This window comes from Seriola lalandi, unplaced genomic scaffold (genome assembly GCF_002814215.2).
Source record: "Seriola lalandi dorsalis isolate HSWRI2012SDOR001 ecotype SW California unplaced genomic scaffold, Sedor1 jcf7180002054972, whole genome shotgun sequence".
Taxonomy (NCBI): domain Eukaryota; kingdom Metazoa; phylum Chordata; class Actinopteri; order Carangiformes; family Carangidae; genus Seriola; species Seriola lalandi.
The window spans coordinates 6,288,337-6,308,552 of NW_019525660.1; the positions used below are offsets into that span (position 1 = coordinate 6,288,337).

The 20,216-nt window shown below is 41.9% G+C and overlaps 1 protein-coding gene across 5 annotated transcripts in view; it reads right to left on the minus strand.

Moving 5' to 3' along the window:
* ntng1a (netrin g1a) overlaps window positions 1-20,216 on the minus strand; it is a 103,989-nt gene that overhangs the window by 79,633 nt on the left and 4,140 nt on the right. For all 5 annotated transcript variants that reach the window (XM_087171738.1, XM_087171739.1, XM_023398186.2 and 2 more), the window contains exon 2: window positions 13,200-13,882. In XM_087171738.1, coding sequence (XP_087027864.1) covers window positions 13,200-13,448 — 249 coding nt within the window. In that variant the 5' untranslated portion in view covers window positions 13,449-13,882. The remainder of the gene's footprint in view (window positions 1-13,199; window positions 13,883-20,216) is intronic.

Below are 20,216 nucleotides of genomic sequence, written 5' to 3' on the forward strand. Positions count from 1 at the left end.
CCAACGATTGTCTGACCAACGACAATTTGGTTGGATAAGAGCTTATCGACCAACCAATTAACCAGGTTACAGACTACAGCCCATTATTTTCTGTGAGGATCACCAAAAATGAAGGCAGCAGAGTCTCTAGAAAAGGTAAGGTAAGGTAAAATTGGACCATGCAGAGCAAACACAGCTACCAAACTGACCAGCAGGTTAGTGCTCAGTCATCATCTGCATTACCCTTTGTGGAAAGTGTGAGATAGAGCATTTTGTCAGATTGTAAACTTGTGCAATCTTTTGTTTTTGCGTCTGTCCAAAGTAGTTTTTGTTGCCTCCCCTTTTTTTCCACTGTGGCTCAGGAGGTCGAGCAGATCGTCCATCAGAATCAGAAGGTCAGTGGTTTGATTCCTGGCTCCTCCAGGCTGTGTTGAAGTGTGCTTGGGCAAGATACTGAACCCCACGTTGCCCCTGATGGCTGTTTGTTCCATCAGTGTATGTATGTATGTATTGGTGTGATATATGAATGTGTGAGTGAATGGGTGAATATGGCAAGTATTGTAAAGCGCTTTGAGTGGTCAATAACAAGAAAAGACAAGAAAAGCACTATATAAGTGCAGTCCATTTACCATTTACCACTGCAACGCACCATCGTGTTGACATACATGCAGGCAACAAACCACCATTTCAGTACCACTGGAGCATGAAAAGAGAGATATGAAAACACCACAATGCACAAGGCAGGCCAGAGAGAAATGTATCACCCATATAAAAATCTGGTATTCATGTAATTGACAACTGATCTGTAAAAGTCTGCTTCTCAGTATTTCTCTGGTATTTTCTAAAGCAGTAAGGGTGATGGCAAGACAGCAAGCCAGTTAATAATACGAGTAGAAGAAAGCTCTTGATGAGATCCAAGGGAATTCAGGCGAGGAGGGGGTAGCAGACTCATATCAAACGCCAACGCTCTCTGCCACAGAGTCTGCAGCTTGGCGTATCGCCCCCGTGTTTACGGTGGGGGAATAGTCTGAAGCCATGCTGAATGTCGTTGAAAGAGAGCCTTCAACGTGACAACAATGTGTGTCCCAGAGTAACAGCTAATGCCTGGCCCCTCTAACTAAATCATTTCATTTAGAGCCTCTGATGCGCAGACAGAGGGGATGTAAAATGCATTTCCACGCCAAGCCTCTCAATCGCTCGCTGTCCTTGCGAACATAATGAACAGATTACCGTTTGCACCCTTGTCACATCATGCTTTGCTGACAAGTGCCTGGCACCTAGTGGGAGATGTTTCCATTCCCTGTCCTCTCATTCCAGACAGTAAGGCCTGAACAAAATGACTGAAACTAGTTTAGCAGCCACAGGAAATAAAACAACTTGCTAATTAGTGGAGAAATGAACTGAGGCAGACAGTATTGCCTGAGTGGATGGCTTCGGAGATGGAGAGGTTGAAATGCCAAGTGTCTATATCCCAGCACCCTTAGGCCAGCGTCCTGCAGACACTGCAAGTCTACACCCAATTTACCAATTGCTCTCTCTCTGTCCTGACTCGGGTTAATAAAATGCTAACCATCTCAATATCCATGACAGCACTTTGCTAACCACCTCCCCTCTAGTTAAATTCAGCTTCTCTTGTCCTTTTCTCTCCCACAGAAAGAGACTGTAACTCTTGCCTCCGCTTAATCAGGAGGATTGCTTATTAAGGAAAAGCTCTCAGGTCCTTCCTAAATTGGGGAGAGGACAGTCTCGCCAGTGCGATAACTGCAGATTTATGTCAGAATTAGGTGTAAATAGCTGCACTGGTTATTCTCCTTCTTTAATTAAGCAAGCACATTTCCCAGGCCTCTGTTGTGCGCGCTGACCACTCCAGTTCCCTCTGCGGGGCAGACACTAGCTTACAAAGCAACTCCGTCATGTCTAGGACAGTGCACAGAGGAGCCATTTTAGAGCTCTCCCAAAAGTTGAATCTCTGTGACAGCTCTTATAGTTGTGTGTAATGTTTAAAATGTGTATCCCTGTATGGGTTTGATAATGTTTCTCACAGAAATATCACTTCATTTGACTTGTTTTGTTGTCTGCTCTCTTGTTGAACTTGTAATCCAGCCTGTTTGCAACTTTCAGTGAGCAGTCATCTGAAATGACACATGGCAGCAAATGTCAAATTACTTCTCGGTGTGAGGATCAAGCTGAGCACACAGGAAAGTATAATATCACTTTAAATGACTGTTGACTGGGCTCTTTAAAGACAATTCCGTCTGTGGCCTCTCATCTCCCTGAGTTCTATTTTTGATGCTCCAGAAGGGTGCACTGCCCAACAAACTTACACTCTCTTAGCTGCGTCTGTACTCATATCTGCCAGGGAGAAAAATACCTGAGATGATTGCAGCAGAAAAATGCTCTTATGCAGTTCATGAGGGGGTACTCAGTGTTCAGATTCAGCATTCAATTTCCATCACTGATAGCGTTGCTATTGATTCAGAGTTTGCCCTATGCTCAGTGCGGGCCAGACACAACAGATCTCATGGTTTGGGAGCTGTCAGTCAAGGTAATCCAGGAGTCTTTTTCCAAGCCTGTCAGGGTGACGGCCTCACATTTCCCTCAAACAAGGAGGAAGACTGAATGGGCCTAAAAGCTGTCTGAGAGGAAAGAGATGCTCCACAGAGGAAAGCCGCTGAGACCAAACAGGCAAGAAAAACATTAAACTTCTGTGAAAGTGGCTTCTACTTGAAATATTGTGCATCATTCCTCTGAGTTAAATAAGTACTCATTAATGCTTTGAGTCAACAACAAGTATAATGTTTGGCATCAGGTCATACCCCACTTTAAAACCGTTAATCATTTGATGTTCCTCAGCAGGTTTCCTGTCCCTCTCTTTGTAAATGGTTTTGTTTTGACGTCAAGAAATGACACGCATTAAATCTCTTACTCTGCTTTTTCAAAGGCTGCAGCTGAAGGTGCCACATTTCCCAGGTTTTATTCCTTCTTTATGATTTGTTTTTTAATGTGTCTGAAATGGGAAAAAAGCTGCATTTGCAGTTTTTCAGTTCCAGTCAGGGTGACATGAATACGTCATACAAAACTGATCCCGAGGTACGTGGCCTACATGTAACTCGTATTTGAATGCTGCAGTCTGGATTTGTGAGCGTTGCCATGATAGTGAGTAAATGTTTCTCACCTGAGACAAACACTGGTGTAATTGTAGTTTGGCTGAGAAACACAGTGATGTTAAGAAACTTATTTTGCACACCCTTGTTTTTTTTTTTTACACCAACATAGCAGTTCACATTAACGTGGCATATAAAGCAGCTCACATCCGAAAATAGATGTGAACAGTCATCTGAAACAGTAAGATGTGAGCTGCAGTTCAGAAATCATGAAAGCCTTTGGTGTGAATGTAGATACACACACAAATAGAAACAGACAGAGGCAAACGCATATGCATACCACATACACCAGTCAGTCCAAAAAAAGGTATTTATTGTGCTGATAAGGGACGGGAGGCCCTGCTGTTTTGAAATGCTGAGTAGAGGTGGGAGAGCGTCTGCCACGGCTGTGGGGATATCTGACCCCCCACAATGGATAAAAATGAGGGATGGGATTACTGGGATTGCTCCATTCAGAACACCCCCACTTATCTGTTGCAATTAACATTAAAAGCCCCCAACACAAATAAAAGAAATCATGAGAGCCTCTAAATATGAATGCCACCGTATGCCCTGCTTGAGGCTCTGTATAAGCTTGTCTGTATTGGCCTGTGTGAGTGGTGTGCTTTTCATTTGCTAGCCATCTCCCAAAGAGGGAGGGGGATATTGTGAAGATCAGTGTTCAAGCAAGGGAACTCTGGGAAATCTACCCCAGAGGTTCAAAGAGCAATTAAAAGTCAACAGATTTCTCTAGCAGCCCACTACTTCTATCTCCATCTATTCCCGAGCCTCATGCACGGAGGTAAAAGGAGTGGAGGGGGATGATGGGAGGGGGCTTCCAGACCATAATTTTCCATGAGTGATGAACTGTGAAATGTAACAAAAGTCCCCATTGCCACATGAGGATTTAGAGCCCAAAGAGCAATAGAAGAGAAAAGGGAGTAAAAACGCCTTCGTCAAATAATAGCCTATATGTCTGAGAGAGAAAAAAATCCCTGTGTCATAGAAATCAGACTGTGAAGATACGGTTGGTTCATATTATGCACAGGTCCTCAAATCCAGTGAGCATTTAACAATGAGACAATGTGATATTTCTGGCTGACTTGTAGTCAATAGCGAGAGCCTTTAACATATTCAGAGGCTAAATCTGAGCTATGAGAGATCATTTCTTTCTTGACTTATATTCAATACTAATTTTCTGGGAATTCATCATTTCAGTACCTGGAAACCAAAGCTGGATAAGAGTGAAATACAATGTTTTTGTTTCCCAAAATGAAACAGTAGCCCTTCTCCTATTGACTGTGCAAGAGAATATTTTCCGAGTGGCTCTTTCACAGTCTAACTTATAGTTTCATATGTAAACACGTACAAAAAAAGATACTGAGATTTTCCATTCTTCAGCCTCTCCAAGCTTTCCTCCTCCAGACTTTATGGGAAAGGAGGAAATGTTTTGCTCCAAACTTTACAAAAAAAAAAGTCAACAGAAAACCCTGTGGGAGGCTGGAGTCAAGGAGGCCCCCTGTTATCTTGTTATGGCAGTGTAAACGGTGAGGCAACACTGAACACCTTGATGGAGCCCAGATAGACGAGTCACACACTCACAAAGCGCAACATCACAGAGCAACACCTGATGTTGTCTGCATACCAACTTTTCACTAACTTCACTTTTACAAACTTTTCTCCCAGGAAGTAAACACATCCTCCTGTTTGTTTTTTTTGTTTTTTTTAACAGAACCCTCATTTCCATTCAAACTGAAAAATAGGAAAATAAAATGTCATAATAATGATGTAGAGACAGAGAAGGTAATAGGTGAAAAGGGTGCTGATCATGTTAGAGGTGATGATGCTGATGATGATGATGGTAGAAAAGAGCGTTGCTCTTGTTTTGCAGTGAGCTAGTCAGTGCCACTTTCAGTTGCTGTCCTTTAAACCGTAATTACAACCAGATGAGTAGGACAAACCATTCACATCAGCCTCTGGCTTGTAACTCTGAGTTGGAGATATTGTGAATTTCAGACAGCGATGATATCTCCCACTTGGTGAAAAGCACCACAGACACGTCAACAGACTGTTGGCAGGATGGCTGCTAATGCACCACCAAAATAAAATTCAATATTAACACTTATACAATCCGTTCAGCTTGGATCTGGTAGAACTGGGTAACAAACAACAAAATTTATTCTGCCTATCTGCTGTGTCTTCAAGGTTAGCACCAGGGCTAATTAACCAGCTGGAATAATGTGCCGACACATGCTGAATAACCCTCGCCAAATAAGAGTCTGATCGTAACATAACCCTGTTTTGCTGCTTAGGTTACACACTTCAACAAAGAAGGCAGATGTGAAAGTTTTGTTTTCACTGTTTCTGTTTTCACAATCAAAGTAGCCCTATCTCTGATAACATGTACCAAGCTGCTAACATGCTAGTAATTTTTTGCTTTTTTAACCTGTAATCCAAGTCTGACCAGGTCCAAATTCTACTCAGTCCAAAATCAGTCAGGTGTGGCTTTACTGCTGTAGGTCTCTGGTCTGTGTGTCAGTTTGTCGGGAACTGTGAAGTTCACAGCTCACCGAGCTTTGTTCTGACCAGGGAACTGAAGTTTTAGGAAAATCAGTCACCAACAAGATTTTTTTTCTCTAATTTCAGGTCAGAATATTGTCTTTTGTTCAATAGAAAAGATTGACCAAATGTACATCACCAGCTGACATTAATAATAAAATTTCCTGGAGGTTCTAGAGGTTTCCAAAAAAAAAAAAACACAAAACCACACACTAAGTAAATGTGTCACACATATACACACACACAAGACTATGTAGCAGAATATGTAAGGCTGGATGTTTCCTCACTCAGTCTTACGCGGTCTGTGGTCTATGCTGAGCCACAACATGCCCATAACAGGAAGTGTGGGATTTTCTGCCAACACCTGTTTAATGGACTTCTCTTGAGCCCAGTCTGGGCTGGCTGACAAGTCTGTTTGTGTTGGCGCTTGAAGGCCTGGAAGAACGAGTGGTTTGAGGAAATAAGAAAATGATAAAAACTCAGACAGCACCCAATGCTCATGCAAAGTTTATGACACAGGATGGGTGGGAGAGAATATGATGAGATCCTCCTGTGACCGCAGTGTGTATAACCTTCACACTGCCGAGATAGATACAGTCTGACTGTCCGACCGCTCTGTGCTGTGTTAGACAATATTCAACCTATTCTCAGTGCACTGGTAGAGTTTCAGCTGAATGTATCAGGCTACAAAAAGAAAGCTTGTTATGCTGCTGGGTTCAAATTAGGGGAACATGGGAAAAAGGTGAGCAGGCTGCAGGTTGCAATGAATCTGATTTGGAGGTTACAACTATAGGACCTGCAGGAGAATCTGATTAATGTTAGTCTGTGTTAGTTAGAAAATATTTGATTTGTATAGTCAAATTATTGTATTGTAAAGTTGGTTTCTTGGGTCAGGAGCAGCATAGTGCTTTAAAACCCTTCTGGGGTTGGTCCCAGAGAAGCACATGTATGTGTCCAGCACATTCAAAAAGTATTCACACCTCTTCACTTTTCACATTATTTTATGTTGAAGCCTTGTGCTAAAATCCGTTACATTAATTTTCCCTCATTAATCTACACAAACCCCTACTAACATTCAATGACAAAGCAAAAATATCATTTTAGACATTTTTGTAAATGTTTTAAAACGGAAAAACTGAACTATCACGTTGACATAAGTATTCCGACTCTTTACTCAGTACTTAGTTTAAACACCTTTGGTAGCGATTACAGCCTCAAGTCTTCTTGGGTATGACGCCACAAGCTTGGCACACGTGGATTTGGGGATTTTCTGCTGTTCTTCTCTGCCGATCCTCTCAGGCTATCTCAGGCTGCAAGGGTACTGTTGGTGTACAGACACTTTCAGGTCTCTCCAGAGATGTTCGATTGGGTTCAAGTCAGGGCTCTGTCTGGGCCACTCAAGGACATTCACAGAGTTTTCCCTGAGCCACTCCTGTATTGTCTTGGCTGTGAGCTTCGGGTCATTGTCCTGCGATAAGGTGAACCTTCAGCCCAGTCTGAGATCTTGAGTGCTCTCAATCAGGTTTTAATGAAGGATATTTCTGTACTTTGCTTTATTCAGTTTTCCTTCAACCCTGACAAGTCTCCCTGTCCCTGCCACTGAAAAACAACCTCACACCCTGATGCTTCACTTCTTGAATGATATTGGGCAGGTGATGAGAGGTGCCTGGTCTTGTCCAGACATGACCCTTAGACTTGAGACCACAGTTCAATCTTGGTTTCATCAGACCAGTGAATTTTGTTTGTCTGAATTAAGGTGTGTTTTGCGAACTGAATTCACTGAATAATGCAATGTGTTCTACCTTAGCTTCAAATTGAAAATCTTTGTTGTGGGTTGATTAGGCTAATTAAATCACATAAAAGAGTTCGCTTGAGCACAGATTAAGACCATGAGTGAAAAATTCAGTCATGTCTCAAACGCTGCCTGTTGGTGAATTAGGCTGAAATGATAACACCAGATAGCTATCACTAATCAAATAAAACAACAATGAGTTATGCTGCACGGATTTTGGAATTACCTATGTCACGGATTTCAATAAAGCTTTGAAATCTTTTGACATTAAACAGTTCTATTGAAGGAGTAATTTGTTTTTCAATACTGGTTAATTGCAACTACATTCCTGAAAACTGACCTTTTTCAAAGTCAATCTGAAGTTCTGTAAAGTCACCTTTCTGCTCATTTTTGAAATCTCACCCCCTGACAAAAGAAAAGCCAGGTTGAACAAGTTTATGAGACCGAATGTCACAGACAACAGTGCAGCCTGGAGAAAAAGCCGACGTCTCTTTTCTCTCCCTCTCATCTCCTCTAACCCTTGCATTGACTGAGTGTTACAATAAGAGATGAGACATATTGCTGCTGACAGCACACTCGTTTCTCAAGGAAATGTCAACGTGGAGCCTGTTGAGAGGCGGCACAGTGTGTGAGTGTGGGGTGGGTAGGGTACGGGGGAGTTAAAACGCCTTGTCTGTCTGAAACCTCTAATCAGGATCAGCTTAGGAAAAGGTCAGATTTGTATATCACACAATGTAAGAGGGAGCTCACGGCACCCTCGCTTGCAGTTATTGTCCAACACACCTAGAAAACTCTTTCCCGATGCCTGAACAGGCTCTGGGATATTAGACAGCAAACACATATCAAACATGTTGTGGCTCGAATTTATCAGCGTGAGTGTTGCTTGTGTGCTGGAAATCTCTGATGGGTCTGATGAGCAATACACCATCTATTGACAAGATTTAATGTTCTAATCAAATATCTAATCACCACTTCTTGTAAAGAATCTTGTTTTCTCTTAATTAATGCTGACTGATTAACTGTTCAACAGGGCTGAAATTACACAGCTCTTAATAATAACTGAAAACACTGGAACAAGGACACAACTGTTTTCGGTCTTTGTATCTCTTTGCAGTATCTTGCTGTATTTTATTTACCTCAAATGTGTACTGCATAGCATAATGCACCATCCATAAAACTTATGTGCTACATGCAGTAGTACTTTCTGCATGAGTAAACAGTATACAGTGTGACTCAAACCTTCCAAACATCATCATATGACAATTGAAGTCAAACAGAGATTTAAACATGTACACACAGTAGAATTTTGAGAGAAAAATGAAAACAAAGCCGCTTTAGTGGAACAAATAAATACCACATGCTCCACTAAGGCTTCCTTTACAGGCTCATCCAGCTTTGCTAATGGTTAGGAAAGAGCCAGGCGTCCATTTTTTAAAGCTTCAGTCAGTCCATCACATTACTTGTGTCATTAGCTAAGCGGAAGAATTAAGACAGTATTGGTGATTTACCTTTTCTTATCATGGCACAGCTTTAATGATCTCGCATGCTAAAATGGGAAAAAGCCACATGCTGCACTGCCTTTTTAATAATCTTCCTCGTTTCCTCATTTAGAGTTGATTGGCTATGAAATGCACCGGCCTGCCGGGACTCAGGTTTCAGCATTCATCAGCATTTCCTGGTTGTAAATTGATGGCACAAATAGAGACATTCAGCACTTGCATTAGAATACAAGAAGACATCCACACAGACACACACACACAGACACACAAACACACACACACACACACACACACACAAACACATTCAAGTATGGTTTTTAGTATAAATTATGGAATTACGCCCATAAAGGTAGTTCTTCTATGTTTAATGCCATGTGCATCAAAGAAGAACCAACACATGAAAGTTTTGTATTGGTGTGCTGGAGTGTTGGATTGGACGTCATTTCAGTTTAAACCACATATCTCTGCAGGATAGTCAATGAAACACTGATAATACTGTTGAGAGTCCTTGTATACACTGTATGGGTGAGGAGCTAGACACAGAGAAAGCACAATTGCTGCTCAGTTTAATCTATCTGCACTGGCCAGCTCATCTAACTGTAGCGTCATTATTCGCATTGACTACCAGGAAGTGTTTGTGTTTTCAAAGGTTGAAGGTTTTAAGAGTGCACAATCAGAGCCGTCAGTTAGTGATTTTGGGACAAGTTGGTAAATGAGAATCAGTTTCTTCCTCAGTCATTTCTGTATTAAGTCAAAGCTGCTCTCCTGAACCCTGCACAAACTCAATCATCACCGGGTTGACTGTGTGCGACCTGTCCAGGTTTTTAAAGGCCAGTCAGAGTCTAACTGGAGGGGACAGTGAAATCTCATATGATGGCAGATTCGTGTGCCAGAGTTCAGTGAATGCCAGCTTATTGCTATCGAAAAGGTCACTGGGCTAGAAGCAGAATGAAAGTCTTTACTGGGGAGAGTGCTGTGTGTATGTGTGTACGAATGTGTGTGTGTGTGTGTGTGTGTGTGTGTGTGTGTGATGCTGTCCTCCTTTATCTGTGACCCTGGGATGAAGGCCGCAACCTGAGATAACCATGCTCATATAAGCACCACGCCCTCGAGCTGCTGCATCTCCCTCTGTCTCTCTCTCTCCTCTCGTCAGGCTTCGGTGTCTGTTACCTTCAGCACTCCAGGAAGCAGACACTAGGCTTTAAAATACACCCGCCTCTGTGAGTGCAAAATCAATTACCAGAGAGATGAAATTCTCCGATAACGCGGCCTAATGATAATTGCCCCGAATTTGCAACGATTTGACTTATGATACAAAGCACTATTGGCATTGCAGCAGCATACTGGCAGTCAGAGTAGCTGGAATATCAATGATAATTATTCCATTGTTGATTTGGAGCCACGTTACTGCCTGGGGTAAACATAAACCAATTGCAGTGAATTGGACTCGATGTTAAGCGGCAGGGGTCATATTTCACTGATGTTTGTGTGATTTGTGATGAGTGGAGTACAGTAGAGAGAGGAAATAGTTATGTGGGAGCTAACCACGGCCTGTTTAATTGAAGCACTCCTATCACATTGACTGCCGGAGACATGAGGGCGGCATCGCGGGGCAAACTCCCACTAATTCAATAAGCGATCATCAGACTGTTAAAAGGCTGGCAATAATAATAATAATAAACCCAGTTTCAACTGTGCATCTAGAAATGGAATGACTCCAGTGAAGAATCAGACATGGCTGACCGCTGTTCACCCCAAACTCAGCCAATTTATCCACAACACAGCTGCTGCAAAGCTCCACCAGACACACTTCAGGTTCAAATGTGGATCAATCAGAGGTCACCGGGCCGCCTGGAGGGAGAAGGGAGTGTGACCCCGTTTTGAACATGACCTCCCATCCCGTCTCCGCCGCCAAACTCACTGTGCCTTCAACCAACCTTGGCCGATCATGGGAGTCAGCATTTTTCAAAAGTGCCTGGGAGATGTCGGTCTGAATAATGTGTCCTATGAATAAAACACATTAGCTACAAAACATGTTGAATTATTCACATTTCGGAGCCTCCATCCCGCCCCATGCAGGAGATATTAGTTCTTTAGTCACAGTATGCTTTGCACAGAGTCCTCTGAGGCTTTGTCTCCCCCCATGTTCACTCCTTCTCACTTCTCTCTTGATCATTCACTCACTCTTTGTCATCTGTATTTTGTTAATCCCTCTCTCTTCCTCTGTCTCTCCTCTCAGCTGACTTTCTGCTGATGGCAACTGTCTATTTATACTCCTCAACTTACTACTTTTCCTGGAACATCTCACTATTTATCTAAAGAGCTCTTGAAGCTGTTGAGAAGTGCGTTTGTTCTGAGAGAATCTTTGATGACTTGATAATAAACGACGGCCCAAAATGGACTCATCATGTAGCGTTAATCTGAGGCAACCAGCTGTGAGTTTCAAAGTGGAAAGGACCCGGAATAAGGAGGAGGACGATTTGCTAATTAAATACTTGACCCAATATGCATCTTTTGCTCATTTTATTTTCAGCTCCACAAGGAATTTGTGATTTTCATGATTGCAATATAATTTGTAGAATCAACAGCATCAAAGGGTAAACCAATCAACCAATCACTGCTTATTATTGCGCTGTTTAAATATAAAATCCCTCTCACTCTACGAAACATCACTTTGAAGTCCTCATGATTTTACCAGTTTGGAGCCCTTTATTAGCAAGTCAGTCATGGCAAATCTGCTCTTTGATTCAACAAGACTTTCACATTCAGTTTTTGTGGAATTTAACAGAAAAATAGCTAATTAGTTCTTTATCTTAAAATGCCTCTTTGGAAGTCAAGTGTTTTTAGTCATAAAACAACTTTAAGCAAAACAAAATTTTAAAAAAGCTAATTGGACCAATTTTGTAACGCAAAAAAGGAAATTAAGATTCCTTATCTCTATGATTGAAACTGTAATGATTGGACCTGTTGCCAGTTGAAAAACATAAACATTCCTTTGCACAGGAAGTTGCATTATTATGTTTCTGGTTTGTTTAATAACAAGACATACAGCCAATAGCAAGAGTCTGCAGCCTGCACAGTGCTGCTTTGAGCTAAATGCTAATGTCAGCATGCTAACATTTTCGCAGTGACAATGGAAACATAGTGGTATTGAACAGCTATAATGTTTACCATGTTTAGCATGTCAGCAAGCTGACTTATCAGCTGAGGCTGATGGGAATGTCATTAACCAAAGTACCGGCCAAATTCAAATTTTGGCTGTACAGGAAAAGCAAAGGGTTGACCAAAGGATTTTTTGAGAAATTTCATGGCAAATCCATTCAATAGATGATGAGATGTGTCAATCAAAACCAAAACTTTGAGTTCATGGTGGAGAAAAAGTCAGAGGACCATGAATGTCTGAAAAAGATTTCATGGCGATCTGTCTGATAGTTGTTGAGCTATTTCAGTCTGGACCAAAGTGTTGGACTGAAGGTCCAACCAACTGACACTGCCATCCATATCAAGCCACTTGAGATAGAAGTGAGCACTGATAAACAAAGTGACTGAGGAGAGACAACTGTGTCCAAAGTAAAAAGTAGCCCTAGATTCGACAAATACATTTTAAGTTTGAGAAATGATCAATGATGAATTGAGTCTAAAAAAAAAAACAGTACTACATTGGGAAAAGAAAACTAGCCTCTTGGATTTTGCACTTGAAACAGTACTCCACTTAAGTTCTCATGTTGTATTTTTAGTTCACCTGTGCACTATTTCATCCAGACATTGTTTGAATTTTTAGGCCACTCACTCATCCAACTGTGGCAAAAAGACACACATTCTCCCTTTGAAACACACAGTGACTGAGGCAACTGTATTTTTTTGCAACTCTGATGTGTGTGGGGAGCGAGATGTGTGTTTTCATTGGTGAAGTCACATTACACAGTGTTTTCTGCAAGTAAGCATCATCAACAGCACATCAGACAGTGTTTGCAGTGCACACCGAGAAGCAGCTCTCTAAACAGCAGAACATGACGTCAATAGGCAGAAACCTCTATTTCTTCAGTTGCAGCCGTGTATCTGAGTCACACAGGCTTTGAAAGTGTCTGTTACAGCTCTGGGGTCAGAACAAGCTGAGTAGATACAAGATACACAGATACAGATAAGAAAGCTGCCTTAGTTTTCTTTTTTTTTTTAACTAAGTGTAAAGTTTTTTTAAGGGGAAGATATTTGGGCTGTTGTACTCACCAGGGCGCAGTACGTCTCTGGAGGGTCTCCACAGGTTATGTTGGGGGGATCCAGAGTAACTTTCAGGTACTGGGTCATATCTGCCGCCTCTGGCTGACAGGCCATGTAGTCCCAGGTTAGGCCTTCATCTGAGAAAACCTGGGACTTACATACATCGTAGTGGCCCCATGCTGCAGGGTAGTGCTGCATGGCCGCCTGGCAAAGAGCGGTCCACAGCGCCTGCAGCGTCAACACGAAATTGAAACGCATGACTGGTCCTCTCTCAGCTCCTTCTCAAGGAGCTGTATCTCCTTCTGAAGGTTTATGAACAAGGGATCCCTCTGCTACTTCCACTTACTACAACACACTCAGCTGGAGTGAGGAGGCATGCCACACTCCCTTCAGGTGGAGCAAGGGTCAGTTCAGAAGTGTCTTGTTTTTTTTTGTTGTCTTTTTTCACTATTTCTCTCTCTCAGGTTTCTGGAGTGGTGGATAACTATGATGATGCTGAGGTTACCAGCCCATTGAGAAGATAAGAGGAGAGGACTGAGGGAGGGAGGAGGACGGTGCAGGAGAAGGTGGAGGAAGAGGGGGGAGGTAAGAAGGAGATAGCCCCCTGACACGCTGATAGGAAGATGAGTGACAGGTCTCCTCAGCTTGCCTGGCTGTCAGTCATAGTCCTCGTCCTGTGTGGCGATCTGGCACTGCGGAGAAACAAGAAACAGAGGAGGGAGGGGGTAAATATACTGTACCTCCCTTATGGAAATAGAAACCGACAGTAAGGAAACATTAGGTGGTGCCATGGCGTGGTTAAATGGTGTATGTGTGAATAGAAAGCTGGATGCGTGTAAGAGAGAGGTGCCATGTTGGTGTTTGTTGTCTATCAAAACACAGAAAATCAGTAAGTGAGGCCATCAGGGTGAATTGGATCCTGCTGCTTTCACACCAAATCCTCATCTCACTCAGCAGTATCAGGCCTACAGTGTTACAGCCGTCCCCACAACCTCACACCCCCTCACACCCCCTACACACACTCCTCACACTCCAAACTGCATGGGCTGGGGTGAAACCTCAAGATCATGAAAACATGAAGAATTGTCATAAGTCATATTCTATTCAACCATGGTTATTTTTGACCAAGACGGTTTGATTTCTCGCATCAAATGAAGCTAGACATCAAAACACGCAGTGTTAATCATAGATACTGAACAATACTGTAGAACACTCTGCTTAATGCTGTAAATTTCACTCTACCAGCTAATTAATGAGAAACATGACACTACAACTGGCCATGTAACATATCACAGTTTAACGTCTGCTTTGGCAGGAAGAAACTACTTTCACTGTGTCCATAACAAGAGGGATGGTGGGAAAGAAGAGACTGTATAGTTGCAACCACTGCACAGTAAATGAATATAGCCGTACCGGAAGTAGTTCAAAAATAAAAAGCTGGCTACATCAGCTGTATTGAATTCTGATATCTAAAGTGCTATCATGGAGCGCTGTAGTCAGTAATCCACCAGGGACTCTGGGGTGACCTTTAGTGTGTGTGCTGTCTTTAAGGATATATATTTCTTTCCAGTTTCATAATGACCTGTTGCTGCTTAGTGTTTTCATTTGAACGTCATGAAATATTAAGCTTGTGCATTAATTGATTTTTTTGGCCACTTCAAGGCAGCGCAACAAGCTTTAAACACTAAACCAACATAATATTCCCTCATGAAGTTGACAGAGCAAACTTGTTAGCAGATATGAAGCATCATTATAATCACTTTGTGGCCACCTGATAAATGAAAATGTCGATGTTTTCTCTCATTTCAGCCATAAAATCAAAACAATGAATTGAAAGACACTGAAAGCTCAGTACAGCTGAGGGGAACAGCAAAGTTCAATGAGGTTCATCCATACAAGCAACACCTTTCACACCTTTCATATAAAAATATTGGTTACAGCTGCTTTAATTTCCCTTACACGAGAGTGAACAAGTGAAAACACCGACACCAGAGTTTCACTTACTTACATATAAAAACATTATCGTAAATTATGGCTGCTTTTCAAGTTTCATGTCATCGGTGGTAGATCTGTCCATGGCAGGAGCCACAGCACTATATCACATACAGTGATTTACTTTCCAGGGTACAAAGCATCCATTTATAATTGCCAACCACTGTGCGCTGTGGCCTCGCTTTTCCTTTTGTCTAAAGTTTTTGCACGAAAAACCTTTAAACACAGCTGAGCATCAGGCTTGAAAATATCTAACCCCGCTGTCTGTTTTTTTTTTTCATCAATCTGAATCACAAATTGTCTGCTTTTACAGATATTTATTCCTCCTTTTTGTTTTTGAATTGAGCCTCAGAAGTCTGTAAAAAATCAGGCAGTACACATCCTGCGTGTGTCTTGATCTCTCTTTGGCCAGAGACACAGCAGTGAGCCAGTTGGCTGAACCTGTACATACAGTTATGTGCAAACAGCAGGTGACTGATGGAGACCAGAGACAACGGTTAGAGACAGGAGGGACAGACCGGTAGACATATTAGTAATGCTTAACCAGTCAGCTAAGTCAGTCTGTGTGTGTGTGTGTGTGTGTGTGTGTGTGTGTGTGTGTGTGTGTGTGTGTGCAGCCAAACACATTACTGTTTCAGCGATGTATACACAGTTCAGATATCAGCATCGACAAAAATAAGCTGCTGAGCGTATGCTGTTACAAATTGAGGAGGTGACACGTGTGTAATTGTGACCGACAATTAACAGTCTATCTGAATCCTGAAGACACGCTAAAACACACATCTTCCATATAGAGAGAGAATGACAAACTGTAGGCCTAAAGATGTGAGGATTTGCCATACAGGGTTGTGGTAATAATGATATCTTTATTTGCTTCCTCAAAATGTAAATGTAAAAAATTGACGCATTGTAAACCAGGTATAATAGATCTGGAGCTCCATCTTTGTCAGATATTTTCAACCTGTGCCATTCAGAGTCATTTCAGTCTGATAGAATGTAAATCATCATTTTATGGAGCAGCCAAGGTCAGGGGCAAAGGCTCCGTAGCATACAAATACACCATGTCCTATACAAAGCAGCAGGCACATGAAAGAAAAAAGATGCTTTAATACTACTGGAAAAAAAGATATCACAGAAAAAAAAACTGAAAAAGTGAGATTCTCCAAACATGACGTGATAAGTTAAAAAATATTCTCTAAAAATAGATTCAAACTGAAATATTACGGCATACACTGTGGTGAATGTACAGAATTTAATATCAGTCATTCTAGTGCAAAAGAAAAATCCATCACATCAATCACAACGAGCCTTATCCACGGATACGGTCGGAAACTGAGATTCAATTTTGCAGGTGATCGAGAAAGACAATGTAAAATCAGTACAAAAAATACAAGAGCAAGTATTGCAAGTCAGAGGACAGAGGAAGGAGGATGAGGTTAAGGGGGAAAGAAATAAAGCACCTTAAATGTAAAATGTAAGAATGTCAAAGGGGGAGATGTCACCAGGTGAGGAGGCAGCCAATTATCCAGAGGAACTCTTGGCACCGAGCTCCCTGTTCCCATTAAGAGACATAATATTACCATGTTAAGGAGGAGACTAAAGAGATGGCCAGAAAGTGTCTGCATGTGTGTGTGTAAGGCTGTGTGTGTGTGTATGTGTGTGCTTCACATGCAACCTCTGGATAAAGAGAGGTTCGAGTCATGGGTAATGAGACAACAAGCACTAGCGAGGCTTCGACAACAAGCAATAGAGATCACAAAAGCAGGGTCATTATCACTGCACCGTCCTGGACACAGTGGCCCATTCCTCTCATTACTCCCTGCTTATAACCCTTCGTCGCCCCGAGGAGACAAGGTGAGGAGAGAAAAGGAGAGCAGATGGAAGAAGTGTGGATGTGCATTTTAAGTGAGAAAAAGGTTTATTTTAGGGCAGGTTGCTTCCTCCAACCATCGATCAAGGTTTGAGGACATCAGAGGAGGCGCACTCAAAGGAAGTCTGAAATTCTGCCATGTACAGGAATATACAGGCACAGAGCAATAAACACTTACAGTAACAGTGGGAGGTTGCTGGGTGTGAGGGAGGGTGATGGCCAGAAAAACTACTTTGGTGTTAAACTTAAAAAAAAAAAAAATGGATTTTTTGTCTGCACTGCTGTGAATAGAAATGCCTATAATGTAGAAACATTTTGCTCATTACTGCAAAAATATATTTATCTAGCACCATTTATCAGTAAGTACAAATATGAAAAAATATGAAAAAGTCAGATATAAAGTATGAAACATTAAAACTGAAGTTTTAAGGTGTAACAACAAGGGAAATATGGTTACTTGTTAAAACTATTTTCAAAAGGAAAATTCACCTGTTTTTCACCTGTGTGGGTGTCAACCATTAGAAACAAGTAAAATCACCTCAAAAATCTTCACCAGACATATTTTAAAATCCATAAACAATATTCAGCTTTGAATGTTCATTTGTGTCTGGTGTGATTTTTTTGAGAAAAAGTTTAATCCCCTGGTTAAAAATTCTTATTTAATTACATCTTCTCCTCGACAAAAGATCCAGAATCTGCAAAAATATGCAAATATTTTACATTTCAGAAGTTTAACCACCGGACAAGAGACGTCTCCTGCTTCATTTAATGCGCACTGAAGGTTTTAAGTTTTCACATAACACTTGCATGCTGGACCACAGTAGCTTTTCAAACTGGCTGTGGGGTCACAAAATTCTAATTTAAAACACAGAGAAACTCTTCTTCCGTGAAAACAGCCTTCTAGTGTCAAACTTTGCACAGAAATTGTTCTGTACACTGAAGCTCAAACATTCATGTGAAGTAACAATGAAAAAACAAATTTTTGGTGTTTAAAAATACATACATTAAGCCAAAATTTGAACACAGGCAATTAAATAAAAAAGTTGGCTACTGGCAGCTTTTAGGGCAAATATATTAATATAGACTTTCATATAATTCTAGTAAAGTACATAGAGTACAGCAGTTTGTGATGTGTGCACTCACAGTCTGCCTCAAACGAGGGGACTGTAGGTACCAAGCCGCCAGTGCTGCAACCTGCAAGCTCAATTTTATATTCAAACACATGAATCTTTCACTAAGCCCGAGAGGGTTTGTTTGCCTGGCAAGGCCGCCCCACCCACCCAAACAGCCACCCATTACACCCGACCTCTCTCCTGTCTCTGGGCCTGAGAAACAGCCCCCGGTGTCCACTTCCATTTTATCCCCGGGGCCACTCGAGCGTGACTGAGTGTTTTCTCCAAATCATGGGGGAAATGTTACACGCACGTCCCCAGAGCCGCTCCCTTCTACTATGGGGAGTCACTTGTAAATCGTGCATATCATCAAATGAACAAACGACAGAGCATACCCTTCATTTTATGCCCTGCATGCTCTTCCTCTTGTTACAGCTCCTTTTTCTTTCTTTAGCAACAATACATGCTATCCTTTACTTTTATGTTTCATACAGGCAAATAAACAGTTTGTTCTTTTGACCCATGTTTCCTTCCTCTGTCCCCAACCAATTCATCTCCCATCCTCAATTTCTGCCCATTGATTGTTTCATTTTTTGTTGACTAGTGATTTCTGTGGGTTCAGCATTTTCACCTGCTGCTGGCTGTGTGTTGCCGACATTATCAACTGCTCCAGACTGCATTAATAGTTGTTCTTTGACCAAAAGGCCCCAATTTCTCTCACCCAGGACACAATAGTATGACATGTGAAGTCATAACATCTCAGGATTCACCTGTGGTGGCCCACAGCGGGCAGTACTTTCACACCTGCCTGCCTCACTGTTTAACAATTCAACGAATTAAAAATGTCCTAAAATTTAAAGAAAATATGTCAACTTTAGTTCTAAAGGATGTGCTCAGCCCAGAGTACGGTGGCATAATTACAAGGTTACCACAGCTATCTGGACTATTTTTCCCCCTTTCATTTTTAATTTCACGCATTTTATGCACTTTCAAGGGCAGTTTCTGACCCTGCTTCTGTCCTGTCGCTACCTACTTTCATCTTTTCTGACTCTACCTGTTTCATATTCCTCACCAGTGCCTTACTAAAAGAGAAACAAGAGCGCAGGAGAGAGAAGGGCAGAAAGACAGGAGGGCAGACAGTCAGAAACAGATGAAAGACAGATAAAGATAGAAGCTGGCCGGGCTTCACAAAAAAAAAAAAACTCCTGCCTGCTCTCTGTGCTCCACTCACCAGATTTCTCCACCTGTCTTTCCAGAATCCTAATCTTGCCTGTTAACAATCTGCCAATAGGGCCGCTGTCCTCATGAATAAACATATGGAGATTGGAGCATGGTCCTGCAAACATGACAGCCAGCGTTCCTGTAGAGCAGCGAGCATGTCTATAATGCATCCCTGGGGCTCGCCTCAGAGTCAGCCCATCACTTAGAGCTCTTTCCCACTTCTTAAAATGTCGCCGCCTTCAATCGGCAGGCTTATGATCTTTTAATAATGATGACAGGTAGCGAATGGGTGGAGTGCTGACAGCTGGTTAACTGACTGTGTTGGAGATGGGTGGGCAGATTCGGAAAGAATCAAAGCTGAGGATCTGCTCCAGGGTTAGAACAAATAGTTCACCTGTTTCATTTATCCAAAACTGGGCTTGTATTGGGTTTTGATTTCCACCTGTGATGTGATGAATTATGACTTGCCTGCAATAAAAAACCCAGACCATAACAAATTTCTAACCCTGAAAGAATTTAATTAATTGAGAGTTTTTGTTTCTCCTGTTTGAGATCTTTTCTACCTTAAAGATTAACTGAAAAATTAAAAATCACAAATGTTTGCTTTAGTGTTGGCCGTGCTCTAACCCTTCTGAGGTAATGATTCCACTAACAGGACGTGTCTGCTGCCTCTCCTCAAATCCAGACTCTGCTGGAGCCAGACAGGTCAGGTCTCTGAAGACAAGCAAGTCCCTGACTGCTCAAGACGTGCTTCACTTGCCTCCACCAGCTGCATCTGCCACAGTCCTATATCACTCCCTCTTCCTGACTCCATCCACCCCCCCACCCCCC